Source organism: Crotalus tigris, unplaced genomic scaffold (assembly GCF_016545835.1).
Source record: "Crotalus tigris isolate CLP2741 ecotype Arizona unplaced genomic scaffold, ASM1654583v1 scf7180000018559.1332295, whole genome shotgun sequence".
Classification (NCBI taxonomy): Eukaryota; Metazoa; Chordata; class Lepidosauria; order Squamata; family Viperidae; genus Crotalus; species Crotalus tigris.
The window spans coordinates 1,250,001-1,267,309 of record NW_024097076.1 but is presented as its reverse complement, the minus strand read 5'-3'; the positions used below and the strand labels follow the sequence as shown (position 1 = coordinate 1,267,309).

General features: G+C 34.4%; 1 protein-coding gene across 1 annotated transcript in view; it reads left to right on the top strand.

Moving 5' to 3' along the window:
• CSMD3 (CUB and Sushi multiple domains 3) overlaps positions 1-17,309 on the top strand; it is a 131,040-nt gene that overhangs the window by 10,373 nt on the left and 103,358 nt on the right. The window contains exons 5-12 of the mRNA XM_039354551.1: positions 4,801-4,913; positions 5,964-6,033; positions 6,709-6,825; positions 7,636-7,845; positions 11,614-11,802; positions 12,901-13,078; positions 14,933-15,078; positions 16,024-16,104. Coding sequence (XP_039210485.1) covers positions 4,801-4,913; positions 5,964-6,033; positions 6,709-6,825; positions 7,636-7,845; positions 11,614-11,802; positions 12,901-13,078; positions 14,933-15,078; positions 16,024-16,104 — 1,104 coding nt within the window. The remainder of the gene's footprint in view (positions 1-4,800; positions 4,914-5,963; positions 6,034-6,708; positions 6,826-7,635; positions 7,846-11,613; positions 11,803-12,900; positions 13,079-14,932; positions 15,079-16,023; positions 16,105-17,309) is intronic.

The window sequence follows — 17,309 nt, the reverse complement described above, 5'->3', positions numbered from 1 at the left end:
TGGTATTGATAGGATCACAAGGTAGTGAATTGTCATACAATTATTCTTGCTTTAATTATGTATTGTTTTGTTATATATAAGCCATTAAATTCATGAAAGAAAGAGAGTAACAAAAGATAAATATTTCACCATTAACATCCTATTCCCTACAAAGAATCTCAGAGTCTGTTTTTATTATGATTGAGAAATCAGGATTTTGACTGATGAAGTATTCAGAAATGAAAGGGAGGGGGAAGGAAAAATAAACAGGTATTAAAAATATATGTGGAACATCAAGCACGTTTAGAGACAGATGGGGGGGGGAATGAATCATTCTGAGATAGAAAAGTAATTTGGCTTAATTTGTTTCTATTGATTCTTTGAAGAAGGAGGAAAGCTGCCAATTTTGAAAGTCCAAGATGACATATCTTTAGGCAAATTGTCCCAAATCTTATGCAAGGCTTAAATACATCTGCAACCATGAATCAACTTGTTATCCATGTGGGTAGTTAAGTTTGTCTGTCTCATGGTTTAGATTTTATGCTATTAAATCATATTGAGGAGAGGTCAGTGACTAAGACAATAAAGAAACAAAGAAAATACAGGACAGTAATAAATCGCCAAAGATTTATTTTTCATAACTCAGATCATTATATGATGCTAATTTATCATTAAGTATTTATTTGTCAAAAAATAGCAGTTCTTAGCATTCAACTGCTGCATCAAATATAAACTCACAGCTCTGCTTGGTTCCTATAGTGTCACTTGCATATTTGAGATCAAATCTGAGTCCCTCAATCATAAAAATAGCCATCATTTATCTGAAGAAGCCTGAGCAAATGCAGGCAGCTTTTTCTCCAGAATGTATGCTATTTTCTCACTGTTCCATGTAAATAGAAGAGCCTATATATCCAATAGGTATAAACAAAATCAGACATATAATCTTGAATTTTGGGACCATTTGTCTGGTCTCTAAGAATCCAAAAGCTCTTCAATCACAGTTCCATTTTGTAATATAACTAGATATTTTTAATTGTTAGATTTTTTAAAAAGAAGTAGGAATTCTGAGAGATGTATATTGTTATATCATCTTCCTGCATTGACATGCAATCCTATTCTTTTATTTTACATTTTACTTCCTTGCTGGCTTTTTTAAAAAAAATATTCAAGTAATTAGTTGTTTGAAAGCTGGAATGGTACTTTGAAATATCAGGAAGTTGTCACGATTATATTTAGATCTCAATATTTGATTCAGTCATTTCATATGGAATATATCTTGCAGTTGTCTAGCTCTGTTAACCATTCACTTACTCACCAATGATTTAAGTGACATGGAATAACTGGCAATATTAGTAAGTAGACAAGCCACAATTCATAATTTCTGCACACTTCATCTCTTTGTCAAACCTGCACACGATGAAAATGAAATGAAAAGAAGAGGATATAGATAACATAATTTCTAGTGTCAAGTAAAAGGATGAAATTGCATATTGCTCAAAACTCTTATCTCAAGCTCCAAAAAAGTCACACTAGATCAAGTTTGCTCTATATGCTGGGGGAAGGGATGATAATTCATACATGTTTGGGGGATTTTTCAACTCTTTATTTAAGAGATGGGGCAGAATCATGACCCATAATAGACCTCTATATTTTTTGCAACCCCCTTCATCTTTCTTTCTCTTCTTAGTTCTTTTGTTCATGTCTTCCCTTCTTATTTTCAATGCCAGATAGAGAAAATATTTCTATATGTATCTCATACAAACTTTTATTCATTTTTGTTGAAAGAAAATCTGTTTTTAAAATATTTTTCAAAATGGAAGAGAAGTTTGGTGAAGAACTTGATGGACAGCCTTACCTTATTTGTGACAGTATCTTGTATTTCACGTGACAATCATTTCTTTAGCAGTTTTTTTGGTGTCACACGCTTTATTTCAATCCCCAGGCAAATGATCAGAAGAGAAAAAAGGGATTTTCAGTAGCAGTACCGTTAGACCCAGGAAATAGGTGTTGTCTTTTGGAAAAACTATAGAGGAATGAATGTCTTTCCTGATAAAACTCAGTAAAATTCCTCAATTTATATGTTCCTCGATTTGATGAAAAATTATGAAAGGCCATTTGTGGTTAGACCTAGTTATCTTTTATTTTCTTTCTCTCTCATTTTCATATCCTCCATTGCAGATAAATGATAATTACAGGTAGTCTTTGACTTAGACCACAACGAGGATGTTCTAACGGTCATAAGGATGAAAAACAGTCATAAGACACTTTTTTTCAGTGCCATTGTAACTTCAAATGATCACTAAACAAATGGTTGTAAATCTTTGGCTACCTGTATTATGGTAATGTAGTGAAATCATTTTATAAAATTATCAATTTCATAAGCTAGAATCTACCTAAACCTTTAGACAATTAAACAGGGAGTTAAATTATAATGGGATACATATAATGATGACAATTATTGCTTTGTTCTCCAAAGTATGTGTTCCCGATTTTTATTTTATTTTATTATTTTATTTTATTAATTAAATTCATTTATACTCAAGCAAATGATCCAAATGTTTTTTTTTCAGAATTAATTCTAATAATCCAAGGTTATCTTTCTCTATAGGTTTGAGAGAAGGGGGACAATTATAAAACAACAAGCATATTCTTTCCCCCCTCAATTTACTCTCTCTCTCTTCTTTCTCTCTCCTCTCTTGTCTCTTCTCTCTCTCTGTGTCTCTTTGTGTGTGTGTAGAAACATTAATACAGTTAACAAATTAAAGTAGCAAGATTAACTGGATTCTTTATTGCGCGTACACTCAGTTTATTAAACAATGAATTATATATGAACTGTCAACATCAGTTTGAAAAACAAACTTGATGCTATACTTGAGCAATACAATTAATATCACTTATTAGAGAATTGTATGACAAATAGAGCTTATTCCCAACAGGACAACCCATCCATCTTTCTTTGTTGGAAAGATGAACAAATGTCTTTTCTGGTCCTAATGATAGGACTGCCTTTTTTTATGGCTATCAAAGGCAAGAATATCCATGCCTAGTATGACTGTCAATATATAGGCTATCTCTGAGTCTCAGAGTGCCCCTCTGTTGTTTCTGACATTAATTGTGGTCTTAGATTGAGGTCCTCAAGAGACCAGCTTTAAGCCTCCGGCCCAGTTATGGGAAAATGTTCAGATCTCTTTCAGCTTCATATGAGACAAACTGACAACAGCTCAGTATCTGATTTTTACTACAGTTACTCCAAAGCTTTTGAATCAGCTTTCTGTTGATATAGAAAAACTGTTTTTCTCTTCCAGCCTTTTGGAAAGGTTGTAAAATCTATTTATTTTGGAAAGCTTTTAGCTTCTGCGGCTACTTGTTGGCTGTTTAGTTTTATTTAGAAAAGCTTTCTTTTGTTCCCCATATTTAATACTTGATGTTCCATGCTCTCTTAGTGTATTTTAAATGTTTGTGTATTGTTCAGCTTACGTGCAGAGGACTTTGAACATGAGAATATAAAAATAGTTTGTGTAGCTCAATGAAAGGTTTGCCATGCAACATATGGATTTTTGAAATACATTTTAAAATCCAGGAAGTTTTATTTATCCTTCATTTTATCCTGTGAACAACCTTTGGCCAGCTGTCCTTCCTAGTAGCAATTGTTAAAAAAATATAATAAATGGATAGAAGCAACATTTTATAACCTTCTTTCTCAGACAAATCCTGGATGGGCTGTAGGCTTGGTCTCCAAGCTTGGTGATTTGGCTGCAAAGCTCGGAGATCAAATCTACAGCCCCATTACCAACCCGAGCTACTAATATTCAAACACATCTCAAATCATGGATTTTTACCTGTGCATCAGCTTTCATTATCACTACACCTGTTGTAGATCATCCTGCATAATGAATTCCTGATATGTATAGCCCCAATTTATTACTATGGATGGACTTACATTTGTATTTTTTCTCCCCAACACTTCCATTGTTGCACATGGTGAGTTCCTGCTCAGGGCATCATTTCATCTCCTCCCCAGCAAGTATTAAATTTAAAGATTAGAACATTTCATACATTGTCATAGACTAGACCCGCCAGCATTTATTTGTTCACTTTATATAAAGAAGAGCAGACCACAGAAGATGGACAAGGAAGAAGACTATTTTTTTCTTTTGTAGCCAAAGTACAGTTGAAATACAAATGCCTGAATTGTGATCATGGGGATAATACAATGGTCATACGTGGGAGTGCAGGTCGTAAGTCACCTTTTTCAAGATGTTGTAATTTTGTACTGCTGTTAAGCAAATGGTCATAAGTCAAGGACTATCTGTACTTTGCTTTCATACTGCTCTGTTATAATTTGCTTTTTCTCTTGAAAATCCTAATCTGTACTTAGGTACAGATGATAATTAGTCTTCTTCTTTGTCCATTGTTCTACATTTAGCCTTTTTCCCTTTCCCAAGACAGTATCATGCACTTGGCTTCTGTTGATGGATTTTGAAGTCTCTGAAAGAGAAAGGAATCCAATATGCTTGTATTTTGTTAAGTCTGAAAATGGTCTCTCAAACCTTTACAGTAAGAAGACTTGTGAAACTTCTAGAACAGGGGTGTCAAACTGCAATGCGCAAAAAGTCACGATATGTCACATGATGTGGTGAGTTTGACCCCCGTGTTCTAGAAGGTAGACAGTTTTCAGTAATGCTATATTATTGTCTTACTGATTCAATTCTCCCTCAGTATGGGGACTTTGTTAATGTTCTGCTTTTAGGTCAGAATCTGCATAACAAAGGATAAATTTATTTTGTCATTGTTAAGTTTTTTAACTTTCCACAGCTATAGGTTTGGACTCCTGCCCTGAACCTCAGATCCCAAATAGTGGAATTAAGATTGGAGACAGGTACATGGTGGGAGATGTCGTTTCCTTCCAGTGTGACCAAGGATATTCTCTCCAGGTAGATTTTTTTTTTTCAAATTCAGGTGTATTATTAATTTCTAACTAAGATATTATTGTTTCTGTAATCTAGCCAGAAAGTAAAAACATTATTGTCCTGAATCTTTGGGATTTTCAATAGTAATTCAGGAAAAGAAACATGGATGAATATAGTGTGTAAATTATAGGTGCAGAAGGAAGATAAATTAGGGTCTACTAAAATTGTTTTATGTTTATTGAGTTTTTTCAATATTCTTTCTTCCATTTCTATCTACAATCTGTCTGTCTGTTTGTCTGTCCGTCCGTCCATCCATCCATCCATCCATCCATCCATCCATCCATCCATCCATCCATCCATCTATCTATCTATCTATCTATCTATCTATCTATCTATCTATCTATCTATCTATCTATCATCTATTTCAAAACATTACTCTTTTTCACAAAGATATCAGCATGTCCACAGTATTCACCAAGAATCTGATATTACTTGTTGGAGCCTTTAAATCATCATTAGTTCTATGTCTGTTTGTGTATGTTTTTGTTTTGTTTTGTTTTAATGAAGATCATTGCATGATTGTTGTTTCCAGATCCCTAAATGAAAATGTAGTTTGGAATGTGAAGGTCACGCTTTACATGATTCAGAGAAGAACATCTGATCTGTTGCCCATACGATAGATAAGAAAACATTAGCTATTATATCCACATGATTATGCTACATATTCCGTCAATTCTGCACCATCACTGGCCTGTGTTCTTTGCCAGTTGGCATATATGTTAAAATTCAGTAAAGCAACATTGTCTATGTAATCAGCTCCCTAGCTAACAGGGCCAGAGTTTGGAAGCATATGAGGCATCCAATGGAGGTTTTTGTGCCAATGACTTGCTGAGGTTGCTGTAGCCAAACCAGACCATAATTGGCCATGCTAATGAGACCTTGTCAGACAGTTTGGCTCCCAGGTTTACATCTCAGGATGCAAATTGTGATACCATTTTATTGTTATGCATAATAAAGTGCAGCACAGAATTGACTGTTAATTTGATAATTTTAAAATGTTTTGTCATTTTACAGGGACATTCACATATCACCTGCATGCCTGGACCAGTGAGAAGATGGAATTATCCTATTCCAATTTGCTTAGGTATATCTTCCATATATAAAATAAAAAAAGGATATGGGACAACTAAGCATGTGTTAGAGATTTATTTGTGAGTTTTATGGTGTCTTGATGGAGGGATGGAGGAAGTTCCATGATGTGAACAGAACACATTGCATTTTAAAAAATGCTCAAATAGTTATATTTTTTTCCAAAGATAAATAAAAACATTGTTGTGACTCAAGTTTGATATATTATGAAATACAAAAGAAGTCTATAACATAATAAAGAGTAAGGAGTGCCCTGTTCAATATTTCAATGACTTTCCCTGTTATGCTATTTCATTTTCTATTCCCTACCCTACTTCAACCTTTTCTACCTATGTAACGCTTGCTCAGAAGAAGCTAAAATTGGATCAAAAGAATAAGGAGCTATAGATGCTTCTGTCCTCGGACACTTGCATAAACTGGGTTAATGCAAATAATTGCCTAACAGAAAAATCCCATTCTTTTGAGTGTATTTCTTTAAAACAGTCTTCTAAAACTTGGCCATTTTGAAATGTGTGGACTTCAACTACAAGAATTCCCAGCCAGTACTCTCAGAATTCTGGAAGCTGATGTCTACACATCTGAAAATGGCTAAGGTTGAGAAACACTGCCTAAGAAACTAAGAAAAGAGAACATGGTTTAAATGAGCTTTTCCCTCCCCTCTCATTTGTAGCACAATGTGGTGGTTCTATGTCAGACTTCAGTGGTGTGATCCTTAGCCCAGGATTTCCCGGGAATTATCCTAGTAGTTTGGATTGTACATGGACCATCAAGCTGCCTGTTGGGTTTGGTATGTCTTATTCCATTTACTACCATTTAGCAGAAGTGAAGCCCTACTAAATATGATCCTCATTTAAAACTAGCCATAGCAAGAATACTTTATTCACCAAATTAGTTTTTCTCACTGTCCATGGTTGAAAATGAATTTATGCTGAAATCGTTTGGAGCATCCAGCTTTATGTTTTGTGTGTTCATTTGAAGGAGTTTTTTAGGGCTTCAGAGCAATCTTCTCTTAACAGTCAGGTGTATCAGAAACTGGAATATTTTGAATATAAGAACATTAGAAAAACCCTACTGTATTAATCCGAAGGCATATCTACTATTATTTGACATACAATGGACAACTTAGATCAGTTTCCTTAGCTAGTTTAAGATGTGTGGACTTCAACTCCTAGAATTCCCCAGCCAGAGAGCTACACATGCATTTGGGGCTTATTGAGCTACTGGTGTTGGCAGTGGCAATGGCAGTGGCAAGGTGTGTGGACAATTTGTGTTCTTTCCAAGTAAGATACATTTGGTTAGTAAAGCTTTTCTGAAGGTACAAAGCTCCAAGAAAATGAAACATTGCTTATGGCACTGTTTCATATTAGAGAATTTTTGTTTTGTTTTGTTTTAATTTGAAGTATTTATGCTTATTTTGATATATTTATGGTGCATGCCAAGCACCCCACAGTTCAACCCTGAGCTACAAATATTCTCTTCTAATGTTGAAAACAAATAGATGTTTGGTTTGGCAGTTTAGTCTAATAAACTGGATTATAGTATTAATATTACAATGTTTAGATTTTATCCTGTTGATTTTTTAAAACAATATTTTCAGGAGTGCATTTGCAATTTGTGAACTTTTCAACGGAGACAATCCATGATTACCTGGAAGTTAGAAGTGGATCACCTGATGTTAGCACTGCCATTGGTAGACTCAGCGGTCCTCAGCTACCTTCTTCCCTTTTCAGTACAACACATGAAACTAGCTTATATTTTCACAGTGATTATTCTCAGAACAAACAAGGATTTCATATTGTGTATCAAGGTGTGTGATGACCTCTACTTTTTTGTTATAAATGTTATAATGTTATAAAACAAGACGCATTACTAAAAATGGCAAAATTATGTTGTAGAAATATAAAGAATGGCCTGTTTTAGTTTGCTTTGCAATGATTTCATTTAAGGAATCATAGGATAAACCAGGGTGGAATAAAATAGACCATTAAGTCCATTACCCCAAATTATAGCATTATCAAGAGATTGCAGTCTCATTTGTGCTTGGAGTGATCTACAATGTTACTTACTAATTATTTCTCATGGTAATTAGATCCACTATTTATGTTTGGGAGCATATAATTACAAAAAGACAGAAAACTATGCAATGGTATGGTTGAAATAGTCAAAAAACCCTTTCCACTCAAAGAAGGAGTTTCTTTGAAACCTACACCCTTTCTGAGTTTGTTTTTCTTAAAGGTTGGCAGTTCTCATAATACACTAGGAAAATAGATGATTTCAGTAGGTGAGGTTAAATAGGATTTCTCTCATAAATAAGTTGTCAGGTAGTGTGCATTCCATTGAATTTAATTCACTATTAATATATAAGCCCCAAAAGCTTTTTAAACAATGCATAGTTGTTGAACAGGGAGTGTCAAGAGGGATACACAACATTTATTTATCATTTCTTTTGTCAGTTTACATAAAATAACAATCGAATAAGTTAAAACATCTACTGATAAAATTAAAAACTATTGGAAATATTGCAGTATTACAATATCATGTGATTTATATCCTTGCATTCAACAATGGGACCAAAAAATGAAAACATATATATTTATATTTGTTTTCTGAGGTTTTCGCGGGTATTTGTATGTAGGTCTTTGGTTGTTCGGGTTTTCTCCCACGTAAAATTGGAAGTGTCTTGGCGACGTTTCGACGAAGTCTCATTCGTCATCTTCAGGCTGGTGCTTTCAGCTTCGTGCTTTGAGCAGCAATGTGTGGTCTTAGCTGTTTATTCCTTTTAACTGCCAGTGGGGGTATGAACTGATTGGGTGGGAGCTTGGCTGTGTTCTGATTGGGTGGAGGTGTGTTCTGAATGGTTAGGGGCTTGGCTGTGCTCTGATTGGCTGGGGGAGTGTTCTGTTTGGTTGTGCTCAGGTTAGTCTGAGTTGCAGAGGGGTTTAAGATTTTGGGCTGCCTTGCTATTTTCTGGCTTCGCGTTCGTGGTCGTGTCTCCTCTTCATGGAGGGTGTCAGTTTGCTTCATGTATGGATTGGAGGGGTTTAAAGTGGCTAATGATGCAGCTGTGGTCTGGCTTCTGGTTTGTGGTCGTGCCTCGTCATCGGTGTGGCTTTGGGTTTGTTTTTTGCGTGGATGTGTGGTGGTGACCTCCTGTGTGGTTTTTGTGAGTGTGGGTCTGGTATCATTTTTTGTGTTAGGGAGTCGTTTGTCAATAAGGGCGGGTTTCCAAATGGCTGGTAGGCGGGAGGTATCATCTCGCTTGTTCATGCTGTGTGGGCGTTTTTCTATCTCGATGGCTTCTCTGATTATTCTGTTATTAAAATGTTCACTTTTGGCAATGGTTCTGGTATTTTTAAAGTCAATTTCATGTCCTGTAGCTTTAAGGTGTTGGACCAGGGAAGATGTTGGTTCCTCTTTTTTGATTGAGTTCTTATGTTCTTCAATGCGTGCACTTATTCTTCTGTTGGTTTGTCCGATGTATGTGGTGGGACAAGTGGTGCATGGGATTTCGTATACTCCTTGATTTTCTAATTCAATTTTATCTTTGGGGTTTCTAAGGATGGTGGATATTTTTCTGTTTGTGCAGAATGCTGTTTTGATGTTGTGTTTATGGAGGATCTTACTGATTCTGTCTGTGGTGCCTTTTATGTATGGGAGGATGGCTTTGCCGTTTTCTTGTTCTTTGTCTTGGATTTTAGTGGGGGTTTCTTTTTGGATTAGGTTTGTAATCTTATTTCTATGGAATCCATTGGATGTTAGTACATTGGTGAGAGTGTGTAGTTCGGGTTTAGGTGTTGTTCGTCAGCTAAGCGTTTTGTTCTGGAGATGAGTGTCTTGGCTACAGAGTTGATCTGTGCTGGGTGGTGGTGTGAGAGAGCGTGCAGATAGCGGTTTGTGTGTGTTTTCTTCTGGTAGATGGTGTGTCCTAGGGAGCCATTGGATTTCTTGTAGACTAAGACATCCAGGAAGGGAAGTTGGTTGTTGGTTTCTGTTTCCATGGTGAACTGTATTTTGGGGTGTAGGCTGTTGAGGTGTGTGAGGAAGTTGTCCAGTTTTTCTTTCCCATGTGGCCAGATTATGAAGGTGTCGTCTACATATCTGAGCCAGAGTTTGGGTTTGTGATCCGATTTTTCTAGAGCTTGGGTTTCAAAGTGTTCCATGTAGAGGTTGGCAATGACAGGTGAGAGGGGTGATCCCATGGGTGCTCCTTCTGTTTGTTTGTATTTTTGTCCATTATAGATGAAGTATGTGTTGGATAGGCAGTGGTTGGTCAGATCTAAGATGTGTTTGGGGGGGTTATATTTGTTTTGAATAGCTGTCAAGGCTTCTTTGATAGGCACTTGGGTGAAGAGGGATATGACATCGAAGCTCACTAGTAGGTCGCTGGGCTGTAAGTTTTGTTTCTTTATGATCTCTATAAACTGGAATGAGTTTTTTACGTGTGAGGTGATGGATTCTGCATAGGGCTGTAGTTGTTTGGCGAGAAATTTGGCTAGGTTTTGTAGAGGTGAGCCTATGGAGCTGACTATAGGTCTGAGTGGGGTTCCTTCTTTGTGTATCTTGGGGAGACCATAGAGTTTGGGGCATCTGGATGATTTCTCTCTGGGAATGATTCTTTGCTGGATCTCTTCGCTAATGGGGGAGGCTTTTATTTTGGATCTGGTGGTTTTTTCCAGGTAGGTGGTGGGATCTGTATTTAGGGGTTTGTATGTGGAGTCTTGGAGTAGGTTGGTTAATTTGGTTTGGTAGCCTGAAGATGACGAATGGGACTTCGTCGAAACGTCGCCAAGACACTTCCAATTTTACGCGGGAGAAAACCCGAACAACCAAAGACTTACATACAAATACCCTCAGAAAATATATACACATATATACATATAGATATATAGATATACATATTTACATGATGATTTTGAAAGTAGAAGCAGTCTTAGAAAAGAATCCAAAGTGTTACCAGGAATTCAAACCAAACAAATGTCAAAGCCTTCATTAAATGTGAATGATTTTTTTTAAAGATAAAAATACCTTGGAGTTAAAATTGACTGTATGGACAACCATGCCATTTTCTTTATAATATGGCCAAAATGGTTTGACAGTTTTATTCTCTGAATGCTTTCAACTTCTCATCTTGTGCATAACTCTCTTATTCCTTGCTGCTTTCCTCGCTAAAATATTAACCAGGTTTAATGCTGCATAACTTCAAGCTGCAACAAGGTCAGCCAGGTGCTTCCAGATGCTGAGACTGAAAAAAGGAGAAGAACCAATACATTTATTTTAGACAGTATTATATAGTATAGAATATTCCCTGCAGGGGCTAGATCTGATCTCACCTTGAGAAAAAGCCCAGCCATCGGTAGCGAAAAACATAGATTAAGTAAGATCTCTTCGATTCCATGATATCATTCAAATGTTTAAAAAACAGTATGAAGAGTTGAGATTAGGAATATACTGTGGTTATACTGTGTGAGTTCTGTGTTCATGTGTTAGAAAGAGAAGCACACAGAGGTAGGGGTGCTTAAAATTATTGCCCAAGAAATACCTTTAATGTCTGTGGTACACTGACATTTTTTTTCAGCGTATCAGTTACAAAGTTGTCCTGATCCACGTCCCTTCCGAAATGGATTTGTTATTGGAACTGACTTTACTGTAGGACAGACTGTTTCATTTGAGTGTTTTCTTGGATACACTTTAATTGGAAATTCAGCCCTTACTTGCCTTCATGGAATCAGTCGTAACTGGAACCATCCTCTTCCAAGGTGTGAAGGTATGTTTTCGATATAGATAGATAGATAGATAGATAGATAGATAGATAGATAGATAGATAGATAGATAGATAGATAGATAGACAGACAGACAGACAGACAGACAGACAGACAGACAGACAGACAGACAGACAGATAATATTTTAAAAGATTAGTATAGTCAACAGATTGAAAGCAGGATAGGGATCTATACAATAGTTAGACTATTGAGTAACAGAATGATAGCCATGGAAATGTGAAGAAAATTGCTTAAGGGAAACAGCAAGCATTTCAAAATCTGGTCTTTTTATGTTACATTTTGTTATGTGCTATAAGCCAAGTACATATAAACTGTAGCAATTTTAGTCAAACTGAAGTTGGCATCAGAAGCAAATTTATGAATTCTAACTTTATTATATTGCATGTAAAAAGGGGTAAGATCTCATCTCCATCCTATCTTAGCTCTGGTTTCAATGTGGTTTTAAAATCTTAACCTATGGTCTTTTAATGTTTTAATATTTTAATTGTTTTAACTTGTTTTGTAACTTATAAGCCACCGAGAGTCACCTTATAAGGGAGATGGACAACATAAAAATTAATTAAATGTGCTGCTAGTACTTATCATTTTGCAGAAAGTTTTTTTTTTCTTTCCACTTTTTGGTTTAAATGTCAAACGTCAAAATGGTTTAATAATAAGAATGAATTATATATAAGATATACCACTAAAAGAACATTGATTTATCGAGCATTGGGTACAGCTAAAAAAATTACTCTTCAAAGTTGAAACAACTTTGTGGCTCTAGAATTGCAACTTTCAATTGATGATACATGTTCTGTTTCCCTTGATGAACAATTTCTGATATTCTTCATGTTGAAAATTTTTTAGTGTAATGAACTTTTTAATATTTTATGAAGTTAAGATATAATTGTACCTTTTAAAAAAACAGGGTTTCTAAAAATCCATAATATGTCAGTTTTGTTTTGTTTTGTTTTCGGGGGGCTGTCTGTTTTGGGGTCATTTGTGATTTGGGTTTGTTCTTTTTATACTAAAGCAATAAAATATATTTTTCAATTATTTCAATTATTAACTTTCTTCCTTCTTTCCCTCCCCTTCCTTCCAGCTCTTTGTGGGGGAAACATAACTGCTATGAATGGTACAATATATTCACCTGGCTACCCTGATGAATATCCAAATTTTCAAGACTGCTTTTGGCTAGTAAGAGTACCACCAGGAAATGGCATTTATATCAATTTTACTGTTCTTCAGACAGAACCAATATATGATTTTATAACAGTCTGGTAAGCAAAAATTATCATAATTTCTTTATTATGCAATGAAGTCATGCATAAGAACAAGCAAAATTACTAGATACAAATTACTGTTTGGATTGATTTAATAGCTCAGATGTTTGATGATTTAAATATTGGTTTATTATTCTAGTGTTCTATAAGAATGTTGTCCCAACTAGTTAGGTTTACAGTTAAGATCTGCTGCAATGTCTTCGAAAAATTTATCTCTGGGATTACATATTTATAAAACTTACATTATGAATTCTGTAAATTTATGTTCAAAAGACCAAACCTATTAATATGATCATGGAACATAATTTACTTGTTTGTGATAAAACACATTTAGGGTTGATACGTCACTGACATATATTTGTTTCTCTGAATTATTGGAGTTCTTTTTCTGCTGTGTAAATGAGTTTAAAATATAACATGCCAAATGTTTCCTTATTTCAAATATATGAAATAAGAATAGTCCAGACATTATCTATCTATCTATCTACCTATCTACCTATCTATCATGATTTTTTAATAATTGGAATATTAACATCTAGTTATTTAATGTGAAGGTTCTGATTTTCTATTTTTCCTAATTCTATTAGATTTTGCAATGCAGCTTTATTATTAAAACCCATACAAAATATTTATTTTAAATGTTAAACAAATATTTACACAATGATTACTAAACTAAAAAAACACAGAACAAACTTGTGTTCGTAAATATGTTAATACTGAAAAAAAAACAAGTAGGATTTATGTAAATTAACGGGCATAACCAATTTCTGAAGTTCAATAAAACATATTCAAATTGCCATTGGTTTAGATGGCTTTGAAAAGATAGCCGGATTAATGATAGATGTCTTTGAACAGCTTCTTCTGGAAGCTTCCATAATTATTTGACTGTCCACTGGGAAAACTAATACTAGTGTTGCCACCCAACCCATTTTATTTCATATATTTTTTTTTTATTTGAAACCAATTGTCCCAGGAGTATTTAAGGCAAAATAATGTTTGTTTTCATATTTTTAAAAGCCCATTTGAAAAGAGAGGCTAGGATAGGGGAGGAGAGGAGAGAAGACTAGATTAGCTGCATCTGCTTTTTTTTTCCCCATATCAAACAAGTAGTAACTGATGAAAGCCTTTGTCCTTTATTCTATTTTTAAGGAAATTGATTCAGCAAAGGAAAAGAACTTTCCAAGCATAAACAGATAAACTTTATATGCATTACTAAATTGATAAAAATTGCAATATATTATAGATTCATAATTATAAAATACATATTATTTTTATTAAAAAAATTAACGTGTATTTCAGTGCATTCCATCTTCACATAAAAAAGTGTCTAGCAACTATATAAACATAATTTTCAGAATTTTAAACATCTATAATATATTAGAAAGAACTTCATGAATTCTAGTATGTGCTATATGTGTGTGGGGGGTGTGTGTGTGTGTAAAATACCATGTATCATATCACATAATGGAAAAGAGTATGAAAAGTTCAAACTACTATAAATCTCACATTTGAAACAAGGGGAAAATATTATATTTACCATCCTAGAGACTTCCAGATACAGTAGCCAGAGCAAAATTACAAGTTCCATTGTAATGAAAAAGAAAAGTAAAGTAAAGGCAAACAGATGCTGTCTATGAATTTAGTCTCTTCTGAATTAGTAGATAGAATTACTTATTTTCTTGCTTTCATTTTACTTATGATGTGCCTTGAATGTTTACTTAAAGCAAATGGAAATTTATTTAACTGTGAGATTTGTCTTTCTTTCTTTCTTTCTTTCTTTCTTTCTTTCTTTCTTTCTTTCTTTCTTTCTCTTTCTCTTTCTCTTTCTCTTTCTCTTTCTCTTTCTTCTAGGGATGGACCTGAGCAAAATTCACCTCAAATTGGTCAATTTAGTGGCAACACTGCATTGGAATCTGTTTACAGCACCTCAAATCAGGTTTTAATAAAGTTCCACAGTGATTTTACAACAAGCGGCTTCTTCGTCCTTAGTTACCATGGTTAGTGTCACACACCTAAAGGATGTGTGTGCATGTGTATTCTTTTCTTTTTTAAAATAATAAACACAAAGGACGTATTCCTAGTTAGAATGGTAAATGATTTCTGCTTGGTAGTAATAATTGCATGACAGTAAACATGAGGATTTATAAGAAGGCCAAGAGGTAGAATGAGAATCCAATTACAGAGCAGGGCAAACTTTGTACCTGAAATAATCCATTGGCACTGAGAAAATCCCCATCAATCAATTGTAAAAGGCAGCTTTGCTTGGAATAGCTTAGGTTTTGTGATGATACCTTTAACACCATCAAACAGCAACATCTCCCTATATCAGGTCCTTGGGAAGGACTCAGTAGGTGGATAAAAATGCCAAATCCAGTCTAAGCATGTGGAATGAACCATAATAATGATAAATTGATTTCTATAACACACATTAAGAGTGGAAGGAAGCAAGGGGAAGGAGGACAATACTTTGAAGGTCATCTTATTCCATCTTTTGTTCATTACAAAATATATAATATAGTATTTTTTTTTATAAAAAAAACACTGAGCTTTTTAATAAATAATTGATGGTATAATATGGAATGCAATACAGAGGTCCAAGATTGATGTAGCCTTTAAGCAGCACATATTTGGAACATATATTTGTTCAGACTAACAGTTATGAATCTAATTAACGGGACTGCTATCTAGCACATATTTTACTAATATATGTTAAATATACCAACAAGCATCATACATGTTATGAAATAGATGTTTATGTTCCCTATGAAACCGTAAAACCGTATAAATCTAATAATTTGTCATAAGACTTCTGTACAGTGTTAGATGCAAGCTAACTTCCCTGTAATTTCTTATATCTATTTTTTTTTCACTTTCAATGTGCTTATTGTTATAATATAAAGTGGAACGGTGTGTTAATTGGAATGTTTCTGCTGCTTTCATAGCATACCAACTTCGAGTGTGTCAGCCTCCACCTAGTATACCAAATGCTGATGTTTTGACTGAAGATGATGAATTTGAAATAGGTAAAGTTAATATTAATGTAGACAACATCGGTTTAATTCCCAAAATTACCATATTTAACATATGTGTCTGTATATATATGGAAGTTCCTACATTTAGTTTTTCTATGATACGTGCAAATAAATGACGTGTATATGGCTATATCTAAGTGAGGAAAATAGGATCTCCTATAATTACAAGGATTCATTTTTATTTAACAACATTTATTAGTAAAGTCATAAACATTAAGTTAATTTAACTGTCTATATGTTTTGGATTTATTTTCATTGGATTTATTTTCATGGGATTTAAGCATTCCTAAATGCAGCATCATTAGGAAATGTTTAAAAATTTGACAAATTGTGTCCTAATATGTTACCAGTGATGCATGATGCATATCTATGCATAAGATGGAGACAATATGCTTGTTGTAACAGTGTATTTGTTATGTCCAAAATCTACAAAAATGTATGTAAAAATTATAATGTACAACTACAGATGACATCTTACATATAATCAGTGATACCCAATTATATGGAAGGTATGTTTGTCAATTTTGACAAAATTGGGACACAGAATAAATTTAAGTGGATAGACTAGACTAAAAACCAAGTAAGCATACAATGGACTGGATGGCTAAAGTGGAAGAAGGAAAGGGAATAATAAAAAAAAAGCTAGCAGAAAGATCTGTTTTTGGTCATCTTAGCTTTTAAATTATGGATACTAAATATACATTTTTTGTGTGTTTGTGTGTCTATATATACGTGCCCAGGTCTAAACTAAATGCAAATTTATTTTAGACTATCTCTAGGTAGCTCCACTGATTCTTAATCTATCCTAGTAATAACTTTTCCCAGGCAGTATGAATTGATGCTTTTGCTGTTGTCGCTAAAACAATCATCTGCTTCCAGCATCTTCCGGTATCACTGCTTTCCAGTATAGGTGTTATCTTGCTTTAACTGAAAGCTGGGATGATGACCTTCAAACTTTAGTTGACTCTGTTGTGAATATATACTCTTGACATACTCACCCAATGTTCTTTGCTCTTCCACCCCAGAGATAGCCCCACTACCAACACCATAATGAGGCAGCATAAAAAATTGTCTCTGTGTGTGTATGTCATGAAAGATAACCACATAGATATTCAAAATGTTAAGATGACAGATGATAGATAGATAGATAGATAGATAGATAGATAGATAGATAGATAGATAGATAGATAGATAGA